Here is a 27,851-nt window from a genome sequence, read left to right as displayed (position 1 = left end):
CAGTGTGAGGGCTTGGGAGAATTCCCAGTTTGCTACTGGTTTGGCATAATGGCTTCCTGATGGCCACAGGACTATTCAGCTTGAGGCAGGTTTGATGTGTAAGGCTGCAGGAAACAATCTGCCTCTGCTAAAAATTCCTTTATGCTTGGTATGTGGAGGATGGAGGCAATAATGTAGAGTGAAGTGGATTTGGGATATCAGAGTCTGGACATGAGAATTCCAGTCCCACAATTTGATTATCTCCTCAAAGCATCCCTCACTGAAGGGGACTGTGCTGCTGGGAAAACTTTGCTCTTCTGTTCTTCCTAAGTTCTGGGGGATTTCATAAAACCATGGAATGGTTTGGGTTGGAAGGGACCTGAAACCTCATCCAGTTCTGCCATGGACAAGAACACCTTGTGCTATCCCAGGTTCCTCCAAGCCCTGTCCAACCTGGCCTTGGACACTTCCAGGATTTGTGTCTCATTTATTGTGTCTGTTCACCTCCCCTTAAATGTTGGGCTTGATTTTTCAGAGGCAGAAACTATTCCTTAAATCTTGCACAATTTCATTCTTTTCTCCCCTCTCAAATTTTCAAGGTGATTTAGATGATCACATACAGGTTTCTAGAGAAACACATTCTTGAGTTTGTTGAAGTGGAGTGTGCACAGTTTCCATGAATGCAGTGTTTAAATGAATATCTGTGAAATATACCTATTTAACAATCTGTATCATATGTATTTAAATACATCCTGAGTTAAATATTTAAATGGCATTGTCAGTCACTTGCAAAGTCATATTTAACACAGAATTTGTGTAACCTGTGCTGCGTGATGTGATTTTACAGATCTGCTTACCACAGAGCTTTGGGGTTTTTGGGATAAATTTGTGTTACTTACTTGGTATTTCTGTACACAAAAGAATGTGAAGTGGCAGCTATTGCTCAGCTGGTTTTGATAAGCAGATAGCTGGGGATGTGCCACATCCAGATGCTGAGTGTCCTGGCACCATTCCCTGAGGAATACTCTGGTTGGCAGCACCCCATGGCCTTGCAGTTCCTGGGTGTCTTCCTTGCCCTCAGTGACATCTCCCTGAGCACATTCCCTGCTCCAGAGCTGCTGTGCCCTGGGAACAGCTGGATGGAGATGGCCAGGATGCTGTTGCAGTGCTGTGTGCTGCCATCTAATGGGAGCCCAGCACTGTCATTGCTCCTGCCAGGAGCCAGGGACTGGCTCTGTCCACTCCTTGCAGGTGTAAATCTGCTAAAAAAATGGTCTGAGCATCTTGCAAGTCCCAGGGAGAATACTGATAAATTGTAGACAGAGCTACTTCCTGCCTTTCCTGATATTCTTTCTTTCTTTCCCTCCTGCAGGCTCTTGATGGAAATATATATGATCACCTTAAGGATTATTTAATGGCATTCAGCAGGACTGAACTAGAGACATGCCAAGCTGTACAAAACACATTCCAGTTTTTACTGGAGACTTCCAGCAGGGTAAGTTTGAACTGAATGATCCTTTGTAACTGAATCTTTGCAGCACAGACAAATCCCCAGGCCTAAGATTTGCTTCCAAAATCATGACAAAACTGAAGGATTGTTATTTTTGGTTTCTCCTGAGTGGTATTAAGTTAGAAGACACCAGACAGTTTTCTTGGGGAGGATTTTTCCTGTAGCACCCAGACTGCCTTCCCCTGGGTGCATTTGCATCCAGAGATGCTCATTTCCCTCACCCTGCACGACTGGGAGGGGGAATTGCAGCTGAGGGTTCTGCATGGTGGAATCTGCAGCAGAGCCCTGGGAAACTGCTTGGATCATTTCTTAATAATTGTCTGTCAGCTTCAAATCCAAACTATTAGGCTGTTTTCTCCCTGGAATTAAGAGTGGCAAACACAGCAAACACATTAGAGCCCTGTCATAGACGTGGTTTGTTTGCTTTGTCGAGCAGCCAGACTGAGAGAGGCGTGATCGCTTCCAGGGTAATTTTGATACTTAAATAATTCATCTGCAGGGCTAAGAAGGGAAAAAAAAATTGCCATTGAGCTCAGGAAAGCTGCTTTGGTGCAGTCATAATATTCCTTTATACGTTTACCTTACCCACCCACCCAGAAACAGAGCTCATTCAACCACAGATGTGGAGCAAAAGCTCTTTTAACACATTCCTTATTTACCTCCAAGCAAGTGATCTCACACCTTCAGAGATCTAAAGTGAGGGCATGAAAAATGGGCTTCACCCTCAGCTTTGAATTTACTTGGCAGCAACTGTAAAAATAATCAAAATACCAATTTTTCTTCAGTTGTAGAAGGACTTTCAATAATTTACCTTGGGGTGTATTATTCTGCTTCAAATACCTTCCCCAGCAATTCTGGCTTGGAATCTTTTAGGAGGACAGGCTTCTGTATAATGCCTGCATAATTAATTTTTCACTGTTGTATCAGATCCTTTGTGCTCAGAACACTCAGAGAGCTGCCTGGTTGGGATTTTGATCCAGTTCTAAACTGCCTTGGAGTAGAAATCCTTGACTCAGACATGGAGTGTGCTGGGGTTGGGGTGGTTTGAGCTCCAGGCCTGGCTGATTTTCCACAAGTCAGGCTGTGTGTGTGAGTTGTGTTTGTGCTTTCCTCTGTGGGCACAGTGCCTGGAGAAGGGACAGAAGTGTGGATCCAGCTGGCAGGTCTGAGCAGGGCTTTTACAACTGCTTTCTACAACTGCATTTGCTTCTCTCCTTGTGCTTCAGGAATGCAAAGAAGAGAAACTGGCGTTGCTTTGCTGCTGAAAAAGTGTGCTTTGCTCTGAATATATTGACTGGTGGATTTTTCCACAGGCTTTCCTTATCCTTTCTTTCCACAGCAGGTCCAGGTTGCAGTAATCAGCCCAAAAAAAGAATCCAGAAAAAAAAAATCTCTCCACCAAAACCCATCCATGTCTTTCAAAAGCAGCTTGAGCTGTTAAACATGTAATAAATTTGTTAGCAATTTGGAATAAACTTGTCATCAAAGCAAAGGTTTTAAATATTTATGGAGGGTTTTGAATGCTTCTTCACCTGTTCTGTGTTAGTTTGCAGTACAAGCTTGGCAGGCTCTGCTTAGAAGAGACACTTCAGGTCATTGGAGGAATATTTTTGCTTTTCCATCTGAGTTATATTTCTGTTTGCAGGATGGAAATAAGTTGTATTTGTCCTTTAGAAGGACACAGGTTTCTTCCCACAAGTGCCAGGGATGGCTCCTTGGATGGGCAGGGCTGGCTGTCACCTCATGTGATGCAGATTGAGGGAAACAGCTAAAAACCAGATTTTCTGTGTAAAATTCAGGTTTTTCATAGTTTTATCGTTGTTTGTTGGAGCTTTGGAGATTTTATTACTCCTGGGTCATTCCTCTGACACTGGAATGGGAGCACTGGCTCCAGAGGGGGTAAGTTTAGATGGGATGTTAGGAAGGAATTGCTCCCAGTGAGGGTGGGCAGGGCTGGCACAGGTGCCCAGAGCAGCTGTGGCTGCCCCTGGATCCCTGGCAGTGCCCAAGGCCAGGCTGGACTCTGGGGCTGGAGCAGCTGGGACAGTGGGAGGGGTCCCTGCCATGGCAGGGGTGGGATGGGATGATTTTCCAGCTCCCTTCCACCCAAACCAGTCTGGAACTGTCATTCTCTGAATATGCAATTTAACTTTCTTTTCCCTTGAACAGTCTTAGTGAAGACTTGTACTTCTTGCACTTGTGTTTTGGAAAAAAAGCTGATTTTTTTTTTTTTTTTGGAACATTTGCTGCAATTCCTTCATGCACATCTCTGACTGTGCCTTGTTTCTGCATATGGGATATATTTAATGTTTGATTTCAGGTCTTTTTTAACCTGTCAATTGATACTGACTTCAGAAATAAACTGTGTAAGAACATTGATTTATACACTGAATAACAGGAAATCTATTTGGAAAAGTTGCAGCTTAATCCCAAAGATACAGTGTTGCTTTGGAGTCTTTTTATTCTCTTTTTATCAACTGTCCAGTATTTTGTGCAAATGCAGGATTTGCACAAATGTGCTGGGCTTGCACATTCTCCCAAGCCTCTTTTTCTGATAACAGTTGTTTTCATTTTTAACCACTTATTGTGGCTTTGAGGGAAAATCTCCTAGGAGTGCTGTTGGAAAAATGAGTTTTCACTTTGAACTGAGTTGCTTGGGAGTCAGATTTCTGTGGGGAAAGCACATTAAAACATCTGTGTAGGTTTTCACATCCTCAGTAACTTCATTTGTTGGTTTTTTTCCCCCTAATTGAAGTTAAAAGAGCTCCACATATTTGGTGTGGCCCAGAGTTGTGTGCCATGGTCAGTGTTCACATGGATCTAAGGGACAATTCAGTGGAATAGCTGGTTAAATAAAATGGTTTTTATGCCATCTGAAGCTGCAGATGTTTCCTTCTTTAGTCTTTTCTGGATTTCTATTTCTGGGAATTCGTGATGCAAATCCTTGTCTGTTTTCTCCCCATTTGAGTGTGTTTATGTTCAACTGCTCAAATTGGAGCAGTAATTATGTACTTTCCTGGTTTAGATGAGTGTATTATTGGCCCTGGAGGACTATTTACTTTCTTTAACTGGAGATTAATTTTTTACAGTTCAGTATTTCAGCAACACAAGCATCAACATTTTGCTGTATTAGAGAATAAGTTTTATTTCCCATTGTCCACACAGCACAGAGTTCTTGGTCATGCACAATGCTGCTATTTCTGGATAAATACCATCTTTATTATCTCCTTTGTACATGTAAACCCCCAGTTTGGTAATAAATTGATATAATTTTGATGCATTTTCATCAATTGAGGCAATGAATGCTCTGTAAGAGTTCTTCAACCAGTGATCCTATTTTTTCATCTTGCAATCACTGGGTATTTCTTTGTAAATCTGTGTAAATTGTGACATAAGAGGTTTGTTTAGGGATCTGTGTCATGCTGTCTGAAACGTATCATTAAACAAATTTGAGAGCTGAAGGGGTTTTGCTTCAGCAAAATGCAAGCTTGGAGAGTTTTCTCTGAAAGCAATTTCATAGAGAGATGAAGTTTGTAACTGATTTTGGATGCATTATTCCAAATAATCTTTTCAGCTCCCACAACTAATAATTTCTGCCAAATTAAGACTTTTCATCTTAAGAAAGATCAGTGCACAGGAAATTACCCACAAGAGGAGGGAAAAATATTTATGGCAGTGACAGAGGGTATCTGTTAATAGTTGGTGTTTTTTCCCCATTTTGTAGGTAAATGGCAGAGATATTTTAGATCCCTGTCACCCACTGTGTGTCCTGCCAGTTCCTCTGAGCAGCTCAGTCCTCAATTCCCTGCTGGTGCACCCAAGTTTCTGCTGCAGGTTTAATCTCAGTTGGGAACTGTGCTGGTTTTGCTCTGCAGCTGTTTTTCAGTTCACAAAACAAAGGTTTTTCTAAAGAAACTAAACAAACCTTTTTCTTTCCTCAGGTGGTGCGGGATTACAATCTGCAGCTGTTCTTACAGGAGAACTCAGTGTTCCACAAACCTCAGCCCTTCCAGTTCCAGCCCAGTGACAGTGACACTGTAAGAGCCCTGGGAATCCCTGCAGTTACTTGCTCTTGCTCTATTTTAAAGCAATTGTTATAAATGGGGAAGAGAATCACTGCTATCCCAGTCTGCTTTAACCTCGTGCTGTATTTTTGGGAAAGAAAGGGAGAGTGGCCTGGTTGCAGGAGGTGGGTGATGGTAAAAAAATCATCAAACAGGCTCTACATCATCTACAAAAGAACAGAATCTTTTTTGGCTTTCAGATTGTGACTAACAGTCCCCTGTCTCACTGCTTTCAACCTAATTCCTGGTAAATTTTGTTGCCTTTTAATCCTGCTTGTAGTATTCACTAATATTGGGCTACAACTGTGCCAAATAAAGTGTCCCTACACACCTGAATTGCTCAAGGAATACTTAGAGATACATACAGAAAGTTACTAAAAATAATGCTGTTCAATCACTGCATTCCAAAATAATATCAAAAAATCTTATCTTGGTTTCTGTGTTGCTTCCAGAGCAATGATTAATGACATTAAAAGTGAGTGAATCAGAGTATGTAAGTGCATTTCCAAACAGCACCTTGATTAAAGTGGATTCTTGATGTCCCATTGACATTACTGATGTTATTTTAAGAAACAGCTGTTTAAAATAAGTATGGATCTTTAGAGCATACAAACTTTTTCTGACTTGAATTCATTATTGAACTGACTTGGGCAGTTCTGATCTGCAGCTCAGGTGATTCAGACCTGCAGAAGAGTGGTTTTCCCAGTCACCCTGGCATCTCTGACTGGGTCTCCTTTTAACAAACTCTGATTTTGACTTTTATTCCAGAAAGAGTCAGTTATTCCCATAAATAAGTGTTTGGACAATGCTGTTGGGTGGGGACTGTTGGGGTGTCTGTGCAGGGCCTGGAGTTGGATTGGATCATGCTGATAGGTCCCTTCCAGCTCAGGATATTCTGTGATAAATTTATGGTTGTTCTTGCTAACAGTGAGTAGAATCTGAGTCTTTGCTCTGCCTCTCTAACCTTTGCTGCTGTGTTCTCCTCCCTGTGCACTCCCTGCATCCAGAGTTTTAATGCAGTTCAGCTGGTGGAGATTGAGCCCTCACCTGTCAGTGCTATGAGAATGACCATAGCAGAGGTACCTGGGGTGTTCTGGTCAGCCCTGTGTTATCCCTGTGCATGTGGGATGCTGAGTTTACACTCTGGAGAGGTGGCAACAGAATGCACAATCTCTATATATATAAAACAGAAAAGGGGGGAAAAAAAACAAACAAAGAGCTTTTTTCACAATGAGACTTGAAGGAGGAAAAATCAATTTAAGGGTGTTATTCGTGGGGGGCAGCTTCACACTTCTCCTGTGTTCTTGCATGGGGTTTGTAATTGATATTCTAATCTGCTGGGGCATGAATTAAAATTTCACAGCTGAAGAAAGTGCTGTGTGTAACTGGCTGCTGCTCCTCTGTGAGGGAAAGGTTGTCTGACAGCTGCAGGCTGTGAGTGTGCACTGATGAAATGCAGCCCTGCTGCTGGTTGAATTTGGCTCTTTTTCCAGAGGGCCATCCCCATGGCCAGCAGAGCTGGAAGTCACTCCCATTAAACTCTTCAGTGTGAGAAGTGCCAGGATTCTGTGCTCTGGTATTTTTGTGGGCTCACAGGGTCCACGTGTGCTGCTGGTGCTGCCTCACTCCAGGAACTTTCAGGAAGCAATGAATGGGTCCTTCATGCCCCAGTTCTTCACTCCTTTGCTTGGCTAACCCACTTGGGCTGCACAATTCCTGCATTTCCTCAGTGCACTGCAGCTTTTCAATCTGCTGTAATCAGTTTTCCCCATAATAATTAAATTATGCTTCTTTATGATCCATGTAATTCTGCTCAGCTAATAGGATCCTACCTGGGCAATTCCATTTTCAATCAAAAAGTACAAGAAAATGCAGGCTGTTGCTCAGGCTTTTGAATTGGTCAGAAATTGGGTGTTTTCTAATTGGAGGAGCAACATTTAATTGCAGGAGAACCATTACCAAGCATTCTTTTGCCACATGTTCTGTTTCTAGAGGTTTTGCAGAGATTTCTCAGTTGGCTTTTATTTTCTGTGGGTTGTGCATGATAATTTTCACACCAAGGATTGAAAGAAAGAAGTAGAGTCATAAATACATCTCATCAAAAGTTTAATATTAGCCTATTCCAAGAACAAGTTGTGGGCTCTTTTCAGGCTGATCCACTGGGACTAGGCTCAAAATTTGGAGAATTTCAGTATTGCTGGAATGAAGTTATGAGGGCTGTAGTAAGGAAGAATGTTATAAACAATTTGGATATGGGGCTCTGAATGGAGAGATCAGAATTCTGGTGTAAATTCCACTTTTACATGGTCCATCCCCAAGTTCTGCTTTATAAGAGAAGATCTGTTACCAAGATTTCTGTGCAATCCTCCAGCTTGCTTTCAAAATGATCCCAATGTGCCACTCAGAGCCTGCAAAAGGGTCTGTTCCTAAGAAAGGAAGGAATGAAACAATTTTCCATCAACTTCAAGGATTTTTGATCCCCAAAACCCCAATTTCTCTAGGTAAAATGTACACTTTTGAATGCCCACAGAGAGAAAGCCACTTCAAAATGTTTTACATCAAACAGGTATTTTACTTTATTTTAAAAAAATTGGTTTGAGCTTGAATTTAACCACTTGTTCATGTTATTAAATTACTTAAGTGATTTCATTGTCCTGGTTCATTTTGATGGACATAAATTCTTATTTTTATAAAAGAAAGTTTTCAAAAAATCCCTAAAACAAACCACTTACCCTTAAAGAAATGGTTTGTTTTAAAAATATTCAGAAGGAAATGATTGATCAACTCCTAACTAAGCTTTAATCCTCTCCAGAAATGAATTCCCAACATGGATTTATAGACAGCAAAGTAGAGAATGGGAAAGAGTTTTCTGCAATGCCTTTATCCTCCCAAGGAAATGCAGTCAGCACATCTTGGTCTTCCACAGAGGCTGCTGTGAGACTCCACAGCTTCATCATCCCCCATCCTCCCACGAGGAAAGGGATGTTTCTTAATTCCACAGAAATCCAGTGTGTGGAAAACGTCCCTGTGCTCACAGATAAGCCACGAGAACAGGGAAAAAAAAATAAATAAAAAGGAAATTGGCCAGCTTTTCTCTGTTTCCTGTTTGGAAAAGCTGCTTTTTCCTTGATCCCAGGGTTATCACGTGAGACAAGGAGCCAGGTGACACAAAAGTGTCCCTGGAACGGGAGGAGAAGGGCCCTGAAAAGCTGATATTTCATTTTTGGGGCTTTATCCTGTTTTGCATTCACTGCTTCCTCAGAGGACATCAAGAAAAATTGTGGCCCAGCTGATTTCTGCCACAGCTTCTTGACGTGAAAATATGCACAAAAACACCTCAGGAAGTTCAGTGGGAAGTTTTTCAGTTTCTCTCCATGTAACTTGGCTGTTTTATGGGTAGATTGTGAAAATAAAGATGAATTTCCCTTCACTCTCAGAAAAACACCTTGGAATTTCTCAGCATCTTCTGTGAAGGAATTTTATAGAAGTTGCATAAACAAGCACAAAAAGGGCCCATATTTCTATATTTACAGTGGTCTGTACTTTTAATACCAGAACAGACCAAGTTTAAGTACAAATTTATTGAAGCTAAATCTAAAAAAAAAAAAAAAAAAAAAAAAAAAAAAAAAAAAAAAAAAAATTAAAGTTATTATTTAATTGTATCAACCTTTTAATTCCAGAACAGACTGGTTTTAAGTATAACCTTTTGGAGGCTAAATATATATTACAAAGAATATATATATATATTTATTATATCTTTATTATAATTTATATTTTTATATATATAAAAATATAAATTTATATATTTATTTGTATTTATTATTTAATTTTATTCAGTCTTAGGAATTCTTTTTGAGGAGAAATACAGCCATTCAGGTAGAGAAGTGGGTGTGAGTGAGCAAAGCTCTGCCTTCCTTGTGTGACTTGTGCCTAAAACTGATTTTTTTTTTTTAATCCCTCCCAGTTGTGCTTAAAATAAGATCTGAGTTCTAATATTTGTATTTGAGGTTGATACTGAAGAAAAAGGAAAGTTTTGGATCTAGTGGGGACTTGACTTACGTTGAATGTGAGGATCATTTCTGATTTTTTCTTAAGTATAATGAGCTGAAATTGGCTCCCAACCCAATGGAATTTGTTTTAATTTTCACTGGCTAGCTGATTTTATTTTAATTTTCACCACCTAATTTTAATTTAGAGAGGACACAATTAGAATTCTTCAGGGTTTAGTAATCAGGAAACACAGTTTAAGCAAAGCTCTGAGTATTTTGTAACAGTGAAGATCAGACAGAAGTTGCTCTTGAAAGAAGTGGTCACTTAAAAACTACAAATTTATTTATATTGCATTGAAAATATCTACAAAATCCATTTTTCTGGTTCAAACTTGATTTTTAAAGTCCATTTTTTTGCCTTTGGTGACCTAAAGAGGGCAATTTTTCCAGATTTCTAGTTCTAATAGTTTTTTGGAAAAATTGGCTGGGAATGCAGCTGCTGTGAGGGCTGAGGCAAATGAGGATAATTATGGGGGTGAGAATAGAAGTAAATTAACAACAATACTCTGCACTCTAATTTCAAGATTAATTTCAGTGAGAATAATGAAAAATAAGGTTCAAATTAATTTTAAAAAAAGGTTTTATTTTTCATCTCTTATGTACAACAGAAGTTTATAATACAGAAACATTAAGGCCTAGGAATAGCAAAGCTGTGTTGATCAGTGATACTTAATAAAAATCAATACTTTTGAGATTCTAGACTTCAAAAACAAAAACAAAAACATGCCAAAACCCAAATGAAAACAAAAACCCCAAAACAAACAAACCAAACCAAAACATCCCTTTCCAGCTGATGTTCTTCTTCCTTCTACATCCCCCTCATCAATTTATTACATTAATGTAATATTTTCTAGAATTAATAATATAATCATAAATGTTAGTTTAAAAACAGCAATAATAGATTGATTTGGATTTAGCCTTATTGTAGCATATATGTGATAATAATAATTGTGGATTTAAGTCCTTTTTTGTTATTCTGAGGGGGGAAAAACCCTTGATGCAAAAAAATTTAATTTTTAAGGATGAGGAGTGTCCAATTTGAAATGTTGGAAATTGACTGAAGTATGAGTCAGCCCCAGCTCACTCTTGGCTAAATTAAAATTAAATGAGTTCAGCAATAACAGACTAAAAGGAGCCCCAAAGTTGGCTCATGATTTTCTCAGAACTGCTGAGTTTAGCAATGAGCTGTGTGAAAAATGTCATGTGTGTTCCTTCCTCCTCCCCAGAGTGTTGCTCTGCAGCCTTGGCATGGAAAGTTCTTGTTTTCACCTCTTTTTCAAAGAAATGCCTTGTTTTTAGATGTGTTTGATGTCAGTGCTTTGCATGCAATAAACCTTCCCTGCCTTTTGCCTTGCCACAAAAATAAGGAACTTTGAGGCTCAAGAGCCACTGTGGTTTTTTTGGTTTTGTTTTTTTTTTTGCTTTCAAGACAGTGCTGTGCCCTCTGCATCCAGATATAACTGGATAAATAAGAATACAGGCTGAGTTTGGGCTGTTGGGAGGCAAATCCTGCACCTGCACCAACATTTCAGCCCAAAATGGAGAAGTGACATTTGTCTGCAGCCTCGAATGCTTTTGTTAATTTAAGAAACAGCATTGCTACCCCTGAGCTTTTTTAGCTGCTTGGAGCCATCCAGAACTTTCTGTTGGTTTACTGATCGAATTTTTAGCACTAAACACTGTTTTCATTGTAACCCAAGCCCTGAGGCAGCAGCAGAGTGTCCATCTATGTTTAGCTCAGGTTTTTTGGCTCTCCCTTCATTCCTTGGCCATGGAGAGTGGCTTTGGTTTCCCTCTTTTTGGAAGAGGTTAAATTGAGCCATTGGACATCTTGGCACCACCAGGTTCCAGTCCTGAAAACTCTTCAGCTTCATGGAATAGATCAGGTCAGGATCAGACCCTTCAGCTGCTCCACCTTCTTCCATACAATTTATGTCCACAGCAGATGAATCTGGTTTAGCTCTTTTCTTCTCACCCATTTTACTGATTTTCATTTTCTCAGTGTTCTGACCAGTCTGTCTTTCCCTCAGGGTGCAGAATTAAGGCTTTTCATTGCTGCATTTTTATTGTGTTTTATTTTTAGACCTTTAAGCAATGGTGAGGTCTGCCTGGGTGCAACACTGCTTTATAAATAACTAATACAAGTCTGATCCTCCAAAATTCCTTTGTTTTTTAGTAGGCCTTCAAGGGTGGCCACAAAGTCCACATTCATTTTTCTGGTCAAGTGCTTTTGATAAATAGACTAAAACCCAAAATCACATTTGGGGTAATGGAGAAAATTATCAAGTGACTGAAAAGTCTGGATTCTTTCCATATGAAAATGAGCTGCTGAGTAGGAGCAAGAGCAGTGGGAACACAAAAAATATGTTATGGGCTGTTTTCACTCTCACAGTTTCATAGGGAATGTCAAAGATTCTGCTCAGGTGGAAGCTGTGGAAGAAGTTTTATGATAAACTGGGAAAAAAACTGAGGTGAAATGTTATCTCAAAGATTGGATGTACCTAAATAAATCCATGTGTTGTCTTCTTCAGGTTTACAATGCAGTAGCAATGCAGAGGTAATTAAAGAAGTCAGTAATGAAGGAATATGATTCTCTAAATCCACCTCAATAAAAGCCAATTTACTGATTAAATGCAGGGTATGGAGAGAGCCTCACCTGAATTTTCACTTTCCTAGCTGATCATTCCAGCCTGTATCTCTCCTCTTCCTCTTCTGGGCTGCTCCTCACCTTGTCTGACAATTCCCTGTGCTTGGAAAACAGCACTGGCTGGGCATTTCAGACCCTCAGAATAAAGGCCAGGTTCAATTTTGGCAAGGAGCTTCACTGAACAAGTAGTGAGCTGAACCAATTTTGCCTCTTCTTCAGTTGTATCCCCTGATAGGCTATCAACCAAAGTTAGTGTTTTTTGTTTCTTCCATGAGGACAGTGTGATCTAAAGGCCAGAAAGATCTTGTTTTCAGAGTGACTTCAGTGCCAAATGCTGGTGTAGATGATTAAGCTGTCATCCTTCCTTGACACAAATCATTCCCCTTCTCCTGCTGAAATACCTGATAATTGCATCTCTTCTTTTGCAACAGCTGGAGGCTTCCCAGCTACCCTGAAAATAATTCCATTTCTTTTTGCTCTCTTACCCTTTCCTGATGGCTAACCTTGGATTTCTCCAGCCTAAACAACCTTTTCATCCTCTTGGGCCTTTTCTCTGCACCTGGTGAAGAAAAATGGGGTCTTTTGAGCTATACAGAGTGAGAAATTTGTGACACAGGCATTTCCTTCACACTTCAACAGCTCTGTGTGTATTCTCTCTTCTTGAGTCAGAGTTTATAAGGGATTTTTTTTTTTTTTTGGTTGATCACAAAGGCTGGGCAGGATTATGTCAGGACTTGTGATAAAAAGGAATGCAAGGAGGGGGTGTGGATTGCAGTGACTGGACCAGGAAAAAAAAAAATCATAAGGACTGGTTGAGGTTGGAAGGGATCTCTGGAGGTTGCCTGGTGCAGAGCTGGTTGTCCAGGACTGTATCCAGATGGCTTTTGGATATCTTCAAAGATGGAGCCCATCCCAAATGGTTCTGTGGCTCTCTTACAGATGGAAATGATGGAAAGGTTGGGAATGATTTCAGTAATTCCATGCTGGGAAGGGTTTATGATCTGTTCAGCCTGTAGATACCAGAGAACTATTTCATCTTGCTTTAGTTGGAACTTCTTGAGGGGGACAATTTTACTTTTTGTCATTGACACAACAAAAGCAGGAGTATGATGGAACAATATGAAAAATATGATGAGAAATTTCAGCCTCTGTTTTGCAGACACAAACATTTTTGGACAGAAACTGCCGTGCTGTAATAAATTACTTGATGGCTTTGTGGTGTGATCACAATTTACAAAGAATGAACCCCTTGGTCACACTAAACCTTTCATCTTCAGGAAGGAATTGTTCCGCATGAGGGTGGGGAGGACCTGGCACAGATTGCCCAAGGAAGCTGTGGCTTCTTATCCCTGGCAGTGCCCAAGGCCAGGCTGGACAGGGCTTGGAGCACCCTGGACGGTGGAAGGTGTCCCTGCCATGGCAGGGGTGGCACTGGATAGGCTTTTAAAGTCCCTGCCATCCCAAACCATTCCATGATCTTTGCTTCCTATAATGCCTGTTTACTTTGGGCATTGAATTCTTGTGAACTTTTGGCTTTTGGAGTTGCCTTCCCACAGCCTGGTACCATCCCGGGAAGTTCTTGTCGTACCTTCCTTGTTTCATAAGAAACAAGATCCCAGGCTGATAGACGTGGCACAGAGTTACCCTGGAGGTTAACCCAGGTCTGGCCTGGGGTCTGGGCCATGGTGACTGTCCCTTTGCCCTGTTGCAGAGCCGGCAGCTGGAATCCGAGACGGGGACGACGGAGGAGCACAGCCTGAACAAGGAGGCGCGGAAATGGGCGACGCGGGTGGCGCGCGAGCACAAGAACATCGTCCACAGCCAGAGGGTAGGGCTGGGGCAGGCACAGCCTTGGGGCAGGGCTGCTGCAGCACCAGGGAGTTAATGCCCTGCCTTCACATGGTGCCTAAAGCCGTTCCACACCAGGAAAACCCGTGGGGAATTGCTGTTAAATGTAACGCGAAGATGTAAAACTAAATGTGAATTGATAAATTTGTTTCTGTGTCTGTGGCTCAGCTCTGAAGAGCCAAGGGCTGTGTTTGGCAGTCAGGCAGCTGGATTTTGAATGTGTCTTTTAGGAGGGAGAATAAAGACAAAAATTTCTTGCTCTTCCCCCAAAAAAATCCAGCCATGAAGGAGTATGCTGTGCTTTCCCCACACCCTGCCCAGTTTCCTGGTCGTGCATACAATTCCAGCCCTGAGCACAGCATCAGCTGGAGAAAAACATCCAGAGTGCTCTGGCATGTCTGGGAAGGCTCCAGGGAGACCTCAAAGCCCCTTGCAGTGCCTAAAGGGGCTCCAGGAGAGCTGGAGAGGGAGTCTGGATGAGAGATGGAGGGACAGGACACAGGGAATGTTTTCCCACTGCCAGAGGGCAGCGTTAGAGTCGTCACCTTTTATTTCCTGGGATGGATCCCCAGCATCCAGCAGAACAGTAACTTCCCTGGCTGTACAGGTGTTTGTCTCTGGCACTGTGTGTTTCCTTGTTCCTGGCAGACCCTGGAGGAGCTGGAGTGCCACGGGCCCGTGATGTCCGAGCAAACCCGAGCGGAGCTGGAGCAGAAAATTGATGAAGCCAGGGAGAGCATTCGCAAGGCTGAGGTGAGGAGGAAACCCCTCTGGCATTTTCTCTGCCTTCCCACAGGTAGATCTTTGTTTCATTTGGTCAGTGGAAACGTGTCTTTTTAGCACCAAAACCCAGGGAATGTTAAGATTTTTTTTTTTTTAAACTTGGTATTTGGCAAATCACTGAATGAACTTCGTGAAACTCCAGATCTGAAGAGTGATATTAAAAACACCTCCTGATGAAGAGTTGAGTCCTCTTGCTGCATTTTTCAGTGTCAAAGGTCAAGAATCTATATTTGGGGGCTTCATCTGAAACAGACTGAAAAACAATCTCTTTGTTTTTACTAATTTCCTTCAGCTTGAAGGAATTAATACCAGAAAATGGTGATTTTATCTCTATCTTCATATTTTTAGGTTCTAGAAGCAACTGCCACATGCTGTTGTAGTGGGTTTTGATACACAAGCTAAATCTGACTGTTGATGGGAAAACATTGGAAATAATCCTTGTATCTCTAATTGTACTGTGAGGTGCTTTTTTAAAGGGTTACAGAGGTTTTTGAGACCTGTTGTGGGTTAAGACTCATGAAAAAATTGACTTACTTGGCTGCCAGTGTTGAGTTGGTAAAAGTGAACTGTTTTCATGGCCACTGAGTGAAAAACCCCACTGCAGACAGCAGGATCTGATCTGCTGGGTTTTGGATGAGTGGGTTGCTTAATTAAAACTGTAGGAGAAACCTAATTGTTTCAGTGAAGTGCTTCTCATACCTCAGAGTACCTGATGTAATTAGGAATGTGATTTATAGGAGAAGGGATTAGAAAACAGGGAGCAAAGTTATTCCTCCTCCTGGCAGGAGAACTAGCAGGCTCCCTTTTTAAAGCAAATGCAGGATATGGTTTTTTAAAAACTAAATCTTACAGAAAGGGGTTTAAAAACCTGTTTTGAGTAAATTATTTCCAACAGACCATCCTCCAGAATACTTGTGTATGTACATACATGGTTAATGATTAAATCTGTAAGGATGAAAGATAAAAGCAGCAGTAAGAAATAAAATCAGGATAAGAAGTTGCCAAAGAAAAAGTTCTTGCAGCAGAATATTTTAAAAGGTACAAATTAAATCAGTCTGGAACTTAAGTGACTTAGGAGAGAGGGAAAGTGGCAGGAAATAAGTTTTTTATATATTATTTTCTCCAAGATGTGTGTTTTAGCTAATACAGACAAATAATGTATTCTCCTGGTTTTCCAGTGTGTTGGAGCTAAACCATCCTTTATCTTGCTAATATTTGATGTGTGCCCTGTTTTACAAGGGAATATGGTGCCAGTGCCGAGTACTTGAGGATGAAACTCAGTGATTGAGAGATTTTTGCCAGCTTCTTTCTCTTTTGCTGCCTATTTTAAAGACATGAAGTTATCCCTGAGCTTTTGGAATGGTGTGGAAACCACTTTGTGGGATGTCTCTGTATTGCCACAAAAGCTGTTTATAGTGTAACATGGTTTATTTTTTTCAGATAAGCCAGTAAGTGAATTTAGGGAGATTTTAGCTTTTTCTTTTAGTCCCCACTCCTTTAAGACTGAGTTCAAGACTACGATTTAGATGAGAGATTTTTGCACACACAAAATCCTGGAGAAGAACAACCTAAGCTTTGAGCTAAAACCTTTTCTTTGGGAATGCAATTATAATTCCTTCCAGTGTGTGAAAACCAAACATTCCTGCATATTTAAGTGCAACTGATGGAGTTGGAATTTACTGAGGGTTGGGCTGGGGTGTGGTATTTGTGCAAAAAATTATTTAGGCTGTAAATAGGAGGCTGTGGAGTTAGTTCTGGTATCACATCTAAAGGTGTGTGAGGATGACACAGAGATTTGGTTTTTATTTTCTTTTTCTCTTGAAATGCTTGTTAGTTTTATGGAAATGTTTATGCCTATTCTATCCCATTTTGGTTTCTTGACTCATTCATTTTCCTTTGCAAATCCACTTGCTCCTTTCTTTTCTGTCCTCATCATTCCTGAAGGGGAAGACAACTTTGCAAACACATTAGAATTAATTTTATGTGGTTTGGTTAGAGAAGGTTTTACTGGTAAAGGTTTTATTTTTTTCCAGGGTGTAATGGGCATAGAAATGCTCATCTCACTGTCCTCTTCTTTAGAGACCCTGAATCCAGGGAAGTCTAAGCCCTGGGAGGAGCTGAGGAGCTGCTCCTGATGGATAACTGGATTTATCAAATACAGGGATATAGAAACAGGTGTAATTTGAAAGTACAGCAAAGGAGTTGAGTAAAAATGCACTCAGGATCAGGAAATATTGGAGAATCTCAAATTTTTTGTCTTCTACAAGATGGATATAAAGCCTCAGATTGGCACATCCACAGCTCAGTGGATTATTTCTGATCTTTTTCTCCCTGGGATAACAGTTATTTCTCCTTGTGATGTTTTCAGGGAGCAAACTCCTTGATTATAGTTGGGAAATCAGGAATTCCAGCAGAGTGGTGCTGTGCAGGTGATATGTGGCAGAGGTGACTGTAACTGATAACCAGAACACACATCTTTGTGTTAAAATTGGAAAAATTGGGGTTTCTTAAAGGAGAGGGTTTTGGATTTTTCTTTTTTTGGATTGCTTCTTTTCAAAGGAAGTGTTAAAAGAATGTTAGATTTTGAGTGATAATACCTCTGGCACTGGCAAAGCAGTGGAATTGACTGTAGTTAATGACACACTGTGGAGTTTAGATCCAGAGGGATTCCATCCTTGTCCCAGCAGCATTGAACCACTTTGATGAAGACAAGCCCTGAGAGCACAAGGAGCTCCTTTCAAATTGAAAGTGGCTCAATTCAGGCATCAGCTGTAAAGGAGATCAATTAAAAATTTGGAAATTGATATTGGAAACTGATAATCTGTGAAAATAAACCATTCTTGGATCTCCTCTGTACTCACTCATCCAATTCAGGTAATTGAAGTAGAACTTCTGTGTTTTCACCTTTGATTTCTTTAACAGCAGGAAGGAAGGGATTGAGCTTTCCATTTTCCCCTCCCTGAATCCCTTTATCTTTCAGTGACTGGAGACAGAAATGTACTGGGGAATCAGCCTGTCCTGGTGCTCCAGCCCCTTCCCAGCCCTGCTCCCTCTCCTGCTCCAGCCCCTCAGTGTCCTTCTTGTCCTGAGGATCCTGAAGCTGCCCCCAGGACTGGAGGTGCCTCAGCAGTGCCAGCACAGGAGATTTCCTCTTCTCCTCTCCTTTTTCCTCTCTCAGACCAGACTCCAGCATGGGTCTCCCCAGGCTGTTCAGTTGTCCCAGGGCTGACATGATTCTTCTCCAGGATGGTGGGAGGTTTCCCATTTGCTCTCAGGTCTTTGTGCCTCCACAGCAATTAATCCTGTTCCCACTTAATTATAGGGGGATGCATTTTGTGTCCTCATCAGGATACCTACAGCTCTCCAGAGAGTGTTTGTACCAGATTACATCTGCTTAAGGCTCTCTGCTGTGCTGTTTACTTGGTTTGATCAGCTCAGAGGTGTAGGGCCATTTTTAATTGGACATGGGGGCAGGTTTCTCCCTCTCCTTGTATTTGGCTGTGGATATTTATTGCTGTGTTGTGTCACAGTGGGATCAAAGTGAATTCCACATGCTTCAGGAAAATAAACAAAATGGAGTTGCAGAATCACAGGATGGTTTGGGTTGGAAGGGACCTTCAGGATCATTTAGCCCCAGCCCCTGCCATGGGCAGGGACACCTTCCACTAGAACAGGTTGCTCCAAGCCCTGTCCAGCTTGGCCTGGAGCACTTCCAGGGAATAATCTGTAGAAAAGGTGACTTTGTAAAATGCCACTCGCTGCCATCTCTGGTTGAGCTCAGGAAGCCAAGGCTGGGAGAGCTGTGCAGGGAGCCAGGTGCCTTCCCTGCAGGAGATGTGGAGGAGTTGTTGCTCTTTCCAGGTCAGCAGATTCAGGACTGGCCTGGAAAAATCCCAGTGACATCCACAGAGCAGGAATTTCAAACTCCCTCAGTGAAAAGCCGTGGGAGGAGAATGACTTTTTACATGGTGGGTAGTGCCAGGACAGGGGAATGGCTTCCCACTGCCAGAGGGCAGGGATGATGGGATACTGGGGTGGAATTCCTGGCTGGCACAGGTGCCCAGAGCAGCTGTGGCTGCCCCTGGATCCCTGCAGTGCCCCCAGGGCAGGCTGGACACTGGGGCTGGGAGCAGCCTGGGATAGTGGAAGGTGATAGGCTTTGGGGTGTCTCTAATCCAGCCTCTCCCTAAATCTTACTGAATTTTTTGCCTCTGGAATGTCCATAGCATTTTTCACTCTATGAAGAACCAGTGCTCACCCCAGGACCCCAGAGAAACGTGATAATATGTTTGCATACATACAGACACATTTTACAGACACTTATCTCCTTACAGAATCAGATTTCCATTCAAGCCCTGGCTTTAGAGCCAGTTCTTAAACCCTACAAATCCCATTCTTGGGGGTCTTTAATGTTCTGTGTGCCTAAGCTTGGGAAGAATCCATCTGCCAGGTGGGCTGGAGCTGTGCAGGTGGATTCTTCTCCAGGAATAGCTTTCCCTGTGTTTCCTTAACCTTGGAATTCCCTGGGGAGAGGTGTTATGTGTGCCAGTGCCTCGTTTCCTGTTTGCTTCACCCCAACAGCCTGGTTGGATCTCAGTCCACACAGATTATTTAGCATATAAATTAACTCCTGGAATAGCTATACAAACCTCCCACTTAGAAAAGAAACTCACTCAGTGTTTGGTGGAAAATGTGATTTATGAGCTAATTCCCCACCTGGTAGAGGGAAAGGAACCAGATTTTAGGTGAGTTGTGTTGAATAGGATTTACCTTTTGGCTTGGATTGGTTTTGCCACAGCTTTGGGTTTTCCACCCCAAATCCCAGCAAGGCAGTGCAAGTTGAATTTTTTGGTTTATTTCCTCATACACCCCTACTTTGACACAGCAGGCTGTGATTTAAAACTGAACTGCATGGAATAAGACTCACTTTGGGATTTGAGAAGTTGGGGGCATTCCAAGAGTTAATTATAAATCAGATTGATTTATAGTCATGTCTGCCTATCAGTGCAGCATAATTCCAGTGGCTCAAAATTTAACTTTTCCTGAAGAGAATGATTTAATTTTAATACTATTTCATTTAAATATCTTTTTCAATTAAAAAGCCTGGAATTACAACAAAAAGTCTTTCTAAATGGGGACAGAAATACAGATAATGGATTTCCAAAATGTTTTGCCAGAATCTCTGCACATTGATTTCTTCTTGGCTAAAATAATTTGCCAAATGAGAATGTCCAGCCACTTGGGGACCTGGCAGTGCTGGTTGGACTCCATGATTTTAGAGGAATTTTCCACCCTAAGTGATTCCAGGATTCTATGATTCTATGGTTCTATGTTTTGGTTTTTTTTACTGCCACTAAAATAATATTACAGTGAAATAAAACATTTGTCACAAAAGATGGTTTGGGTTTGCTCATAATCCTAATTTAATCTGCTTTTAGTATCTAGTGCCTAAGTACAACTTTGATGTAAAAGAAATAATTCTGAATTCTTCAGGAGAAAAAAAATCAGGGCATGGCACAGGGTTTGTTCTGCACCTTGAAAAGCCATGGCAAGTAAAGCAACTCTGCTTTCAGGAAAATCCACTTAAAACTGATTTTAACAAAAACCTAAACCAGAATATTGAAGGGGCAACATTTGCTGCATTTCTGTGTGGTTTTTACCCCAACACCTTTTTATCAATGGCTTTGAAGGACTTGGATCCGAGGTGTTTGTGGGGCGTGAAGGAATTCTGGGTTTCTTTCCAGCCCTTTTCTCTCCTGGGAATGGGGAACAGCTCTGTAATGTTCCTGCTGGGTTTCATTTCCCTGCCTTGCAGAGCAGCTGGGTATCTTCATCTTGAGTAAGCTGTGGGTCTAAAACCATTGCTAAATTAAGACTGGAACTGTAAATAAACAAAACTGTTGCATCTCTCATGTGGAGCAACGTCAGGTATGTGAGGAATAGATAACAGTGTTTATATTTTCTAAAACTTGGGTGGTTTTTCCTTTCATCTTCTTAGATGCTCCCAGCAGAAAGAACAGCTCAGAGAAGCAGGAACCCCCCAGAAGAGTTTGTACATTTTGTGGGTGGCTGATGATTTTTTAATCAGTGTAAAAATACCCCAGGCCTGAGCTATTAACCAGTAATTGGTGACTGTAAACAGCAATTTCACTGTTCCACAGGAAAATGTTTGTCCTGCAGTGAGTTTCCTAACAATGAAATTTGGGCAGCACCCAGATTTCAGAGCCAGTGCTGGATTCCAGCATTCCTGGGCTTTGGAAGCTCAGCTGCCTTCCCAGAGATGCTCAGAGCTGCTGGGACTGCCAGGGCTCACTTGATTTAAGGTATTTTAGAGTCAGTGGAGGTCACTCAGGGGGTACAGCACCAGTGTCCCTGGGGACCATCCAGTGGGAGGCAGGGAAAAGCAGTGGCTAAAGACTTGTTTGGTTTTTAATGTGATGATCTTTCAAGGGAACAAGACTTGAAGAAAAAGTTGTGGCACAATGTGGTGAAATCACCACTGCTGTCCTCTTTCCTTCTTACTTAGCATTTTATTCTGGCATAATGAAAGCATCAAACCCAGCTAATTCAGGTGCAGTGATGTTTGAATGCAATGTTTGTATCTTTTTAGAATCAGAGAGTCATTGAGTTGGAAAGGGACTCCCAAGATCATTGAGTCCAACCCAGCACTGCCAGGGCCACCACTAAACCATGTTTAAATGTGTAGCTGTATGAGAAGCAGAATAAAGTTCTGCTCCTGAGTGGTATTTTATGTGTATTTTTTGTACAGGTAGGAAGCTGTTGACTCTGGTCTACCAGCATAATTATTTAGGTAAAAATATAATTTCAGCTTGTAAATAACTTTCAAGTGCAGGCCTGACCTAATGCTCCTGTACTTTTATGGCTTGTCTGCAGTGGAATGAAACTCAAAACATTTGTGGTTTGGAACAAATATTTGTTGACTGTTAATGCTTCTGGGTGTAAATAGGGAGGGGGAACTCCATTGGATTTGCTGGGTACTTTGAATTAAAACCTCTTGTCAAGTGCACTCAAGGATTTTGGAGCAGCTTGTTTATTTTAGCTCACAATTTGTACAAACAAACAAGAGCAAAGCAAGGACTAACAGGAACTGCAGATGTTTGTAGCAGCCTGGACTAGTGTTTATTGCTGGAGCATAACTCAGCCTAATTGGAAATTGCATAACAAGGTAAACAGCAAAACAACTGGGCTGAGCAATTCCTTGGTGGAGGCACAGGGAAAGTGCTCATAAATGGATATTAGGATGACAAGTTAGGGGAAAGCTACTTCACTCCACAAGTAAATATACACATTTTAATTTATTTATTTGTTTGTTTGTTTGTTTGTTTTTATTTATATATTCAAGGCCAGGCTGGACAGGGCTTGGAGCACCCTGGGATAGCAGAAAGTGTCCCTGCCCATGGCAGGGGGTGGTACTGGATGATTTTAAGTAAGGGATGATTTTTAAGTGATGATATGATCCTTCCAACCCAAAACATTCTGGGTTCTGTGAATAAGTTGCCTTTGACAAGATTGTTCTCCCTGCCACGTGCAGTTCCAAGGTTGGAGCAGGTTTGTTCAAAATATTGGATGCTTAGGAACAGGAGAGAAGGGATGCACATAAATGTGTTTAATGTTTCCTCCTTTTCTCAGCTCTCTGAATACTCTTTACTGTTAATTATTCACCTGGAGACCCCTTGCATGGGGAAGTGGAAACTTCCCTTGGCTCAGTGGCTTTAGGAAAAGCCTCTCAAAGTTGGCCCATCCTCTTTTCTCCATCCCTGGTTACAGGGGAGGAGAGCATGTGCATGCAGCTGTAGCCATATGAAGATGCATCTGAGATCTTAAATTTCCCTCTTACAACTGACCTACTCTTTAAAAATCACATTGCTTCTACGCAGAATTTAAAATAATGTCTCTCAAAAGTGGTTTGATTGAGACAGATTTAAAGTCACCTTCACAAATTAAGTGAAAATGGAAACATCTTTCAAGCTTCAGCTTGATAAAGTTAACAGTCATTTCTTTTCTGATGAATTTTCTTAGTAGAGAGATAGGATTCTCTGATTCTGTAAATGCAGCAGCATGTCAGAAACGAGAAAAATACCTGTATCACTTCAGCTCAACACAAGATTTTGTGTAGAGGAAGGATTTGTGTAGAGAGGAGTATCTATCTACCTGGCACCTGTTGGCATTTGAATTCACTGCACACATTTTCTCCACAGTCTGCTGTACTTCAGCCTCTACTGGATAGGGAATTTCTCTCTAACTTTTGGCTGAACTGACCTGTTTTTGCTGGTTTTGCTTGGATTGGCTGCTGAGTGCTTGGTGTGTCAGGGATGCTGCAGTGAGGTGCTTCAGATCCCTGTGGGAAGGGCTGGAAGGGAGAGAAAGGAGATGAAACTTTGGTGTTTGCTAAAAATGACCAATGCTGTGAAAGGGAATGTGGGAAGAGTTCCAGGGTGCTTCAGTGGATTTCTGTGGTTGCCTCCATCAGTGACTCACTGAAGGATTTTTGGGAAATCTTGATTTTTGTTTCTCTGATGAGCAAGGGCAACAGGGCAGTGTTGAGAGGGCTGGTCTGGACAAAAATATCCTCAGTTTTATCCCTGGGTTTGCCCTCTGCTTCTTGATGCAAATCTGCTCTTGCAGAAATCCTGAATTTCTTCAGACTGCTCTTCCCATCCTTCCTGTTTAGACTGTGAACTGATTTGGATCAGGGTGGTTCTTTGCCATGAATTTGTTAAATCCTTGGCTCCATGGGCCAGTGAGTGTGCCAGGATGCTGAAGTGAACCCAGCTGTCAGAAAAACCTCAATTTTCATGCTGTTCTGAAGACAAAAATCCTGAAACTGTTCGTTGGAGTGCGATACTTACTTAATTTGGGGATTATTAGCATATTGTGCTTCCATAACAAGTGAATTTCCCGTGATCTCTGGCACGTGCTGGTGGAAAAGAGTTGGTGTGTTTGTGTATCCTGTCAGGTTTATTTGTGTTTCACATCCAGCTTAGTCACCTGGAAGGGTCTGCACTACGGATATTCCTAATTTTAAAAATGTTGGCAGGCACTGGGTTGTTGGACTTAAAAACTACACTAAGCTAATTAAGGGTGTGAATTGGGAGCGAGAACAAACTCAGAGGTGTTATTTTAACAACCACCAACGGGTGGGACTGGCTGGGCCTGCAGAAACCATTCCTGTGTGTTGGCTCACACCACATTGCTGCAGGAGATGAGGAGTGGGACTCGTTTCCAGCAGCTCTGGGAGGCTCCCGGGTGGTTTTTGGGTCGGGGCAGCGCGGTCCCCGGGGATTCTGAGCTGCTTGCCTTGCTCTGTGTCCCCAGATCATCAAGCTGAAGGCAGAGGCGCGGCTGGAGCTGCTGAAGCAGATCGGGGTGTCGGTGGACACGTGGCTCAAGAGTGCCATGAACCAGGTGATGGAGGAGCTGGAGAGCGAGCGCTGGGCCGGCCTGCCCGCCGTCACCAACGGCCCCGCGCACCTGGTACGGCCTGGGAGAGGGGAGGCTCCTGCCAGCACAGACAGCACCCAGGCACTCTGAACAGATAAAAGTGACACCTGCAGGTTGTATAACAGAGCCCTTCCAACAGCTGCCCAGAGCCGGACAGAAAGAGAGAAAAAGGGGGAAGAGTAATGGGATAAAAGGGTGGTGGGGTAATAGGAGGGAGGTAAGAGAGGGGTGAGAAGAGAGAGGGAGAGAGAGCAAAGGCAGGAGGGAGAGTAAAAAGAGTAAGGAGAAGAGAGTGATTTCCTGTTTGCAATACAGTAAATCTTCTTCCATGATGAATATTCTAATTTCCACAAACCGATGTAATACAAGATACAAATTCTATAGCATTTACATAGAGCCTATAGGAATCCTTATATTATCATAGTGTGTTACACTTTTAAACTCTAAAAACTGCTCTTTGGACCTTTGAGCTTGCTTTCTGGCAGAGGGCATTGTTTAATCAAGAGGGGATTACCTTCAGGGGCCATCCTATTGTTCCATGGTTATTCAGTAACTAGGGCTTGGCATCTCAGACGTGGCTTTCATTTCAGTTTCGTTCATGGTTTCTATATTCCCAGAATCTGAGCATTCATATTTGTAAGATTTTCCTGTTTTATCTTTCCCAACAGAAGCCTCGCCCAGGGCTGTGAGCTGTCTGCAGGGAGAGCTGCAGAGGGACTGGGGACAAGGCAGGCAGGGACAGGACACAGGGAATGGCTTCAAGCTGACAGAGTAGCTTTAGACTTGATATCAGGAAGGAGCTGTTCCCTGGGAATGTGCTGAGGCTCTGGCACAGGGAGCCCAGAGAAGCTGTGGTTGCCCTTGGATCCCTGGAATTGTTCAAGGCCTGTGTTTCTTTGAAGTTTCATTAGTAGTTTATAAAGTTATCTTGAGATCTTCGAGTGTGCAGATGTGAGTGTCAGCCCTCCAAGATCCCAAAGGAATTCCCATGCTGAGTTTCATGTCAGAATCCCTCTATTGACGATAAAGAAGGATTTGTTACATAGCTGTGTTAAACAGTGATTTTATTCCATTTCTTTTTGTACTCCACCTCCTGTAACCTCCCTCTGTGCTTGTTGGGCTGCTCCCAGTCCCTCATTCCCAGTCTCCCCAGACATGGCACAGTTGACCCTGGAGCTGAGGCCCCTGTGCTGGTCCCAGGCAATGCCACAGCCTGGGAGGTTCAGCTCTGAGTCTCATTTTCCCCTTTTACACTTACGTAGGCTCCTGTGTTTAAAAGAGCCTCTGTTGACCTTGGCAGGCCAGACAGGGACAGCCCAGAGATGGAATTCTTAGAGCTGGGACCAAAATTATGCCGAAATTCAGAGGAATTACTGCAGTCTGTAACAAGCAGCACTTTCACTCCAGCCTGGAGGAGTGGGAAATGTTTAACAGAGCTGGGAAGGGGCTGGAGCCCCAGGAGAGGCTGAGGGAGCTGGAAAGGGGCTCAGGCAGGAGAAAAGGAGGCTCAGGGGGACCCTGTGGCTCTGCACAGCTCCCTGGCAGGAGGGGACAGCCAGGGGGATCAGGCTCTGCTCCAGGAACAGGGACAGGACTTATCATGTGTATATGTGCAACAAAACAAGATAGATTTATATATTTTCTAAATTTTATACATACATACATACATACATACATACATACATATATAAATACATATATATATATTTCCATCATTTTTTCATGTATATAATCCTCTTTTCTGATCACCTCCCCTGCATTTCTTCCTGTGTTTGCTGCATGTCCCCTCCTTTAGTGTCCTTCTGTCCCATACATTTATTCCTTACTGATGCCATCTTATATCCCAGGCTCTGCAGAAGGATGAGCTTTTTCAAGCAAACCTTTCAGTTTCCTGTTTTCCCTCTCCATGCCTGCTTCCCAAATGATCCCAGCTGAGTTCAGAGCAGCCCAGGCGCTGAAAATGAAGGAGTTTTTTTCCTCCTCGTGTTAGAAGAGCAGGAGCAGATGTTGCCCAAACCTTCTAGACATGATTTGCTGATTTCCATGATGTCCCAGCTGGATGTCAGCCCTGGCTGCTGGGACCATGCACAGCAAAAGGCAGAGAAACAGGAGGGGAAACCTCCAATTTGCCACAATTTGTAGCTGGTTGCTGATCTCCCAAAGCAGTGCCCAGCTGTAGGATGATCTTTTGGTTATCCCAACATCCATGAACACACTGAAGGAGAGATGGAGGCAAACTGCTCTTGAATGAGGAAGGAAAAAATCACCAGGATTTGGTTTGGAAATATTAACATAAAAACTAATTAAGCCAGAACATGATGAAGCTTTGTGCTCTTCTAGCCCAGGCTGGTTTAGGGAAACTGCACAGGGAATTTGTAGGCTCAGCTTAACTTTTTTTTTTGTTTTATCAGTCTCTCACTTTTCACAGAGCACCAAATTCACTCCCAAATTAATAGGAATAAACACAGGGAAGATGGCTCCACATAACATTTGATTCACAGAACTGTTTTCACAGAATAATTCATCATTTTTCACATGAGATAAATTATTTATTCAAAACATAACCCGTGCATGAGGCCAAAGCACAATTCATGGCAGTCTTACCCAGACTTGTATTTTTCCAGCACAATGACTTCAGGTTTTATTTAAACTTTTATAGCAAGTTTTTACGTATCTTCCAGTCTCTAAGAATTTTTGTAATAAACTGCAGCAAATCTGTTGTGCAGAATAGACCAGCTAGAAGGTTGATTCGGGGGTTTATTTTTTTAAACTTCAAATATTTCCATTAATTTTATTTCTCATGATCACAGGTACATTAATCTTTCAGTAGCATGAATTCTCTTTTTCCCATTAAACTGGTTTTTGTGCATTTGCAATGGCATCTCCAAAGTACTTTAGTCACAGTTTATATGAAAAATGGATTTTATAACTGTTCAGCAGTTGAGCTGGAGCTTCCAAAATCTTCTGCAGTGCTTTTTAAAGTTCATGTGCTTGTGCTTGAACAAAGAAATCCAGCTGAGTTGCTTTCAATAAGTCATAAAAAACACACACTGAAAAATATTAACCTCATTTTTATTGTTATTTCTTCACCATTTTTTAGCAGCTGCTGTAATGCCAACTGGAATTTATTTTACCAGGTCAATGCTGATGCAGAAAAGGAAGAAGGTGAGGAGTTTGAAGACAGCATGGATGTTTTTGATGACAGCAGTTCTAGTCCTTCTGGTACTCTCAGAAATTACCCTCTCACCTGCAAAGTTGTTTATTCCTATAAGGTTAGTGATTTTTAAAAAAAAAAATTATTAGAAAAATGAATTATATAAAAGCAGATAATAAATGTTCCTTTGGGAGTTTGAGGTTTGCTTTTCTGATAGGGTGAGATCCAGGGAGATGCATCTCTCCTTCTGAGGGAGAAGGGATTTTGTGAATGGCAGAACCTTCATTGGGACATTTAAAATTATGTTAAAGCTTTCTGTTTTTAAGAAAACATCACTTCTTCTTCTAGTCTAGAT

The 27,851-nt window shown here is 41.9% G+C and overlaps 1 protein-coding gene across 2 annotated transcripts in view; it reads left to right on the top strand.

Annotated features, from left to right (window-relative positions):
• The window catches only part of FCHSD2 (FCH and double SH3 domains 2), a 119,021-nt gene that overhangs the window by 84,712 nt on the left and 6,458 nt on the right, over positions 1-27,851 (top strand). For both annotated transcript variants that reach the window (XM_056502889.1, XM_056502880.1), the window contains exons 9-14: positions 1,352-1,474; positions 5,431-5,526; positions 13,961-14,077; positions 14,746-14,850; positions 24,217-24,375; positions 27,480-27,614. In XM_056502889.1, the coding sequence (XP_056358864.1) occupies positions 1,352-1,474; positions 5,431-5,526; positions 13,961-14,077; positions 14,746-14,850; positions 24,217-24,375; positions 27,480-27,614 (735 nt within the window). The remainder of the gene's footprint in view (positions 1-1,351; positions 1,475-5,430; positions 5,527-13,960; positions 14,078-14,745; positions 14,851-24,216; positions 24,376-27,479; positions 27,615-27,851) is intronic.

This window comes from Oenanthe melanoleuca, chromosome 1, assembly GCF_029582105.1.
Source record: "Oenanthe melanoleuca isolate GR-GAL-2019-014 chromosome 1, OMel1.0, whole genome shotgun sequence".
NCBI classification, from domain to species: Eukaryota; Metazoa; Chordata; class Aves; order Passeriformes; family Muscicapidae; genus Oenanthe; species Oenanthe melanoleuca.
Note: the sequence above shows the minus strand (reverse complement) of the source record. Positions and strands in the feature narration are given on the sequence as shown.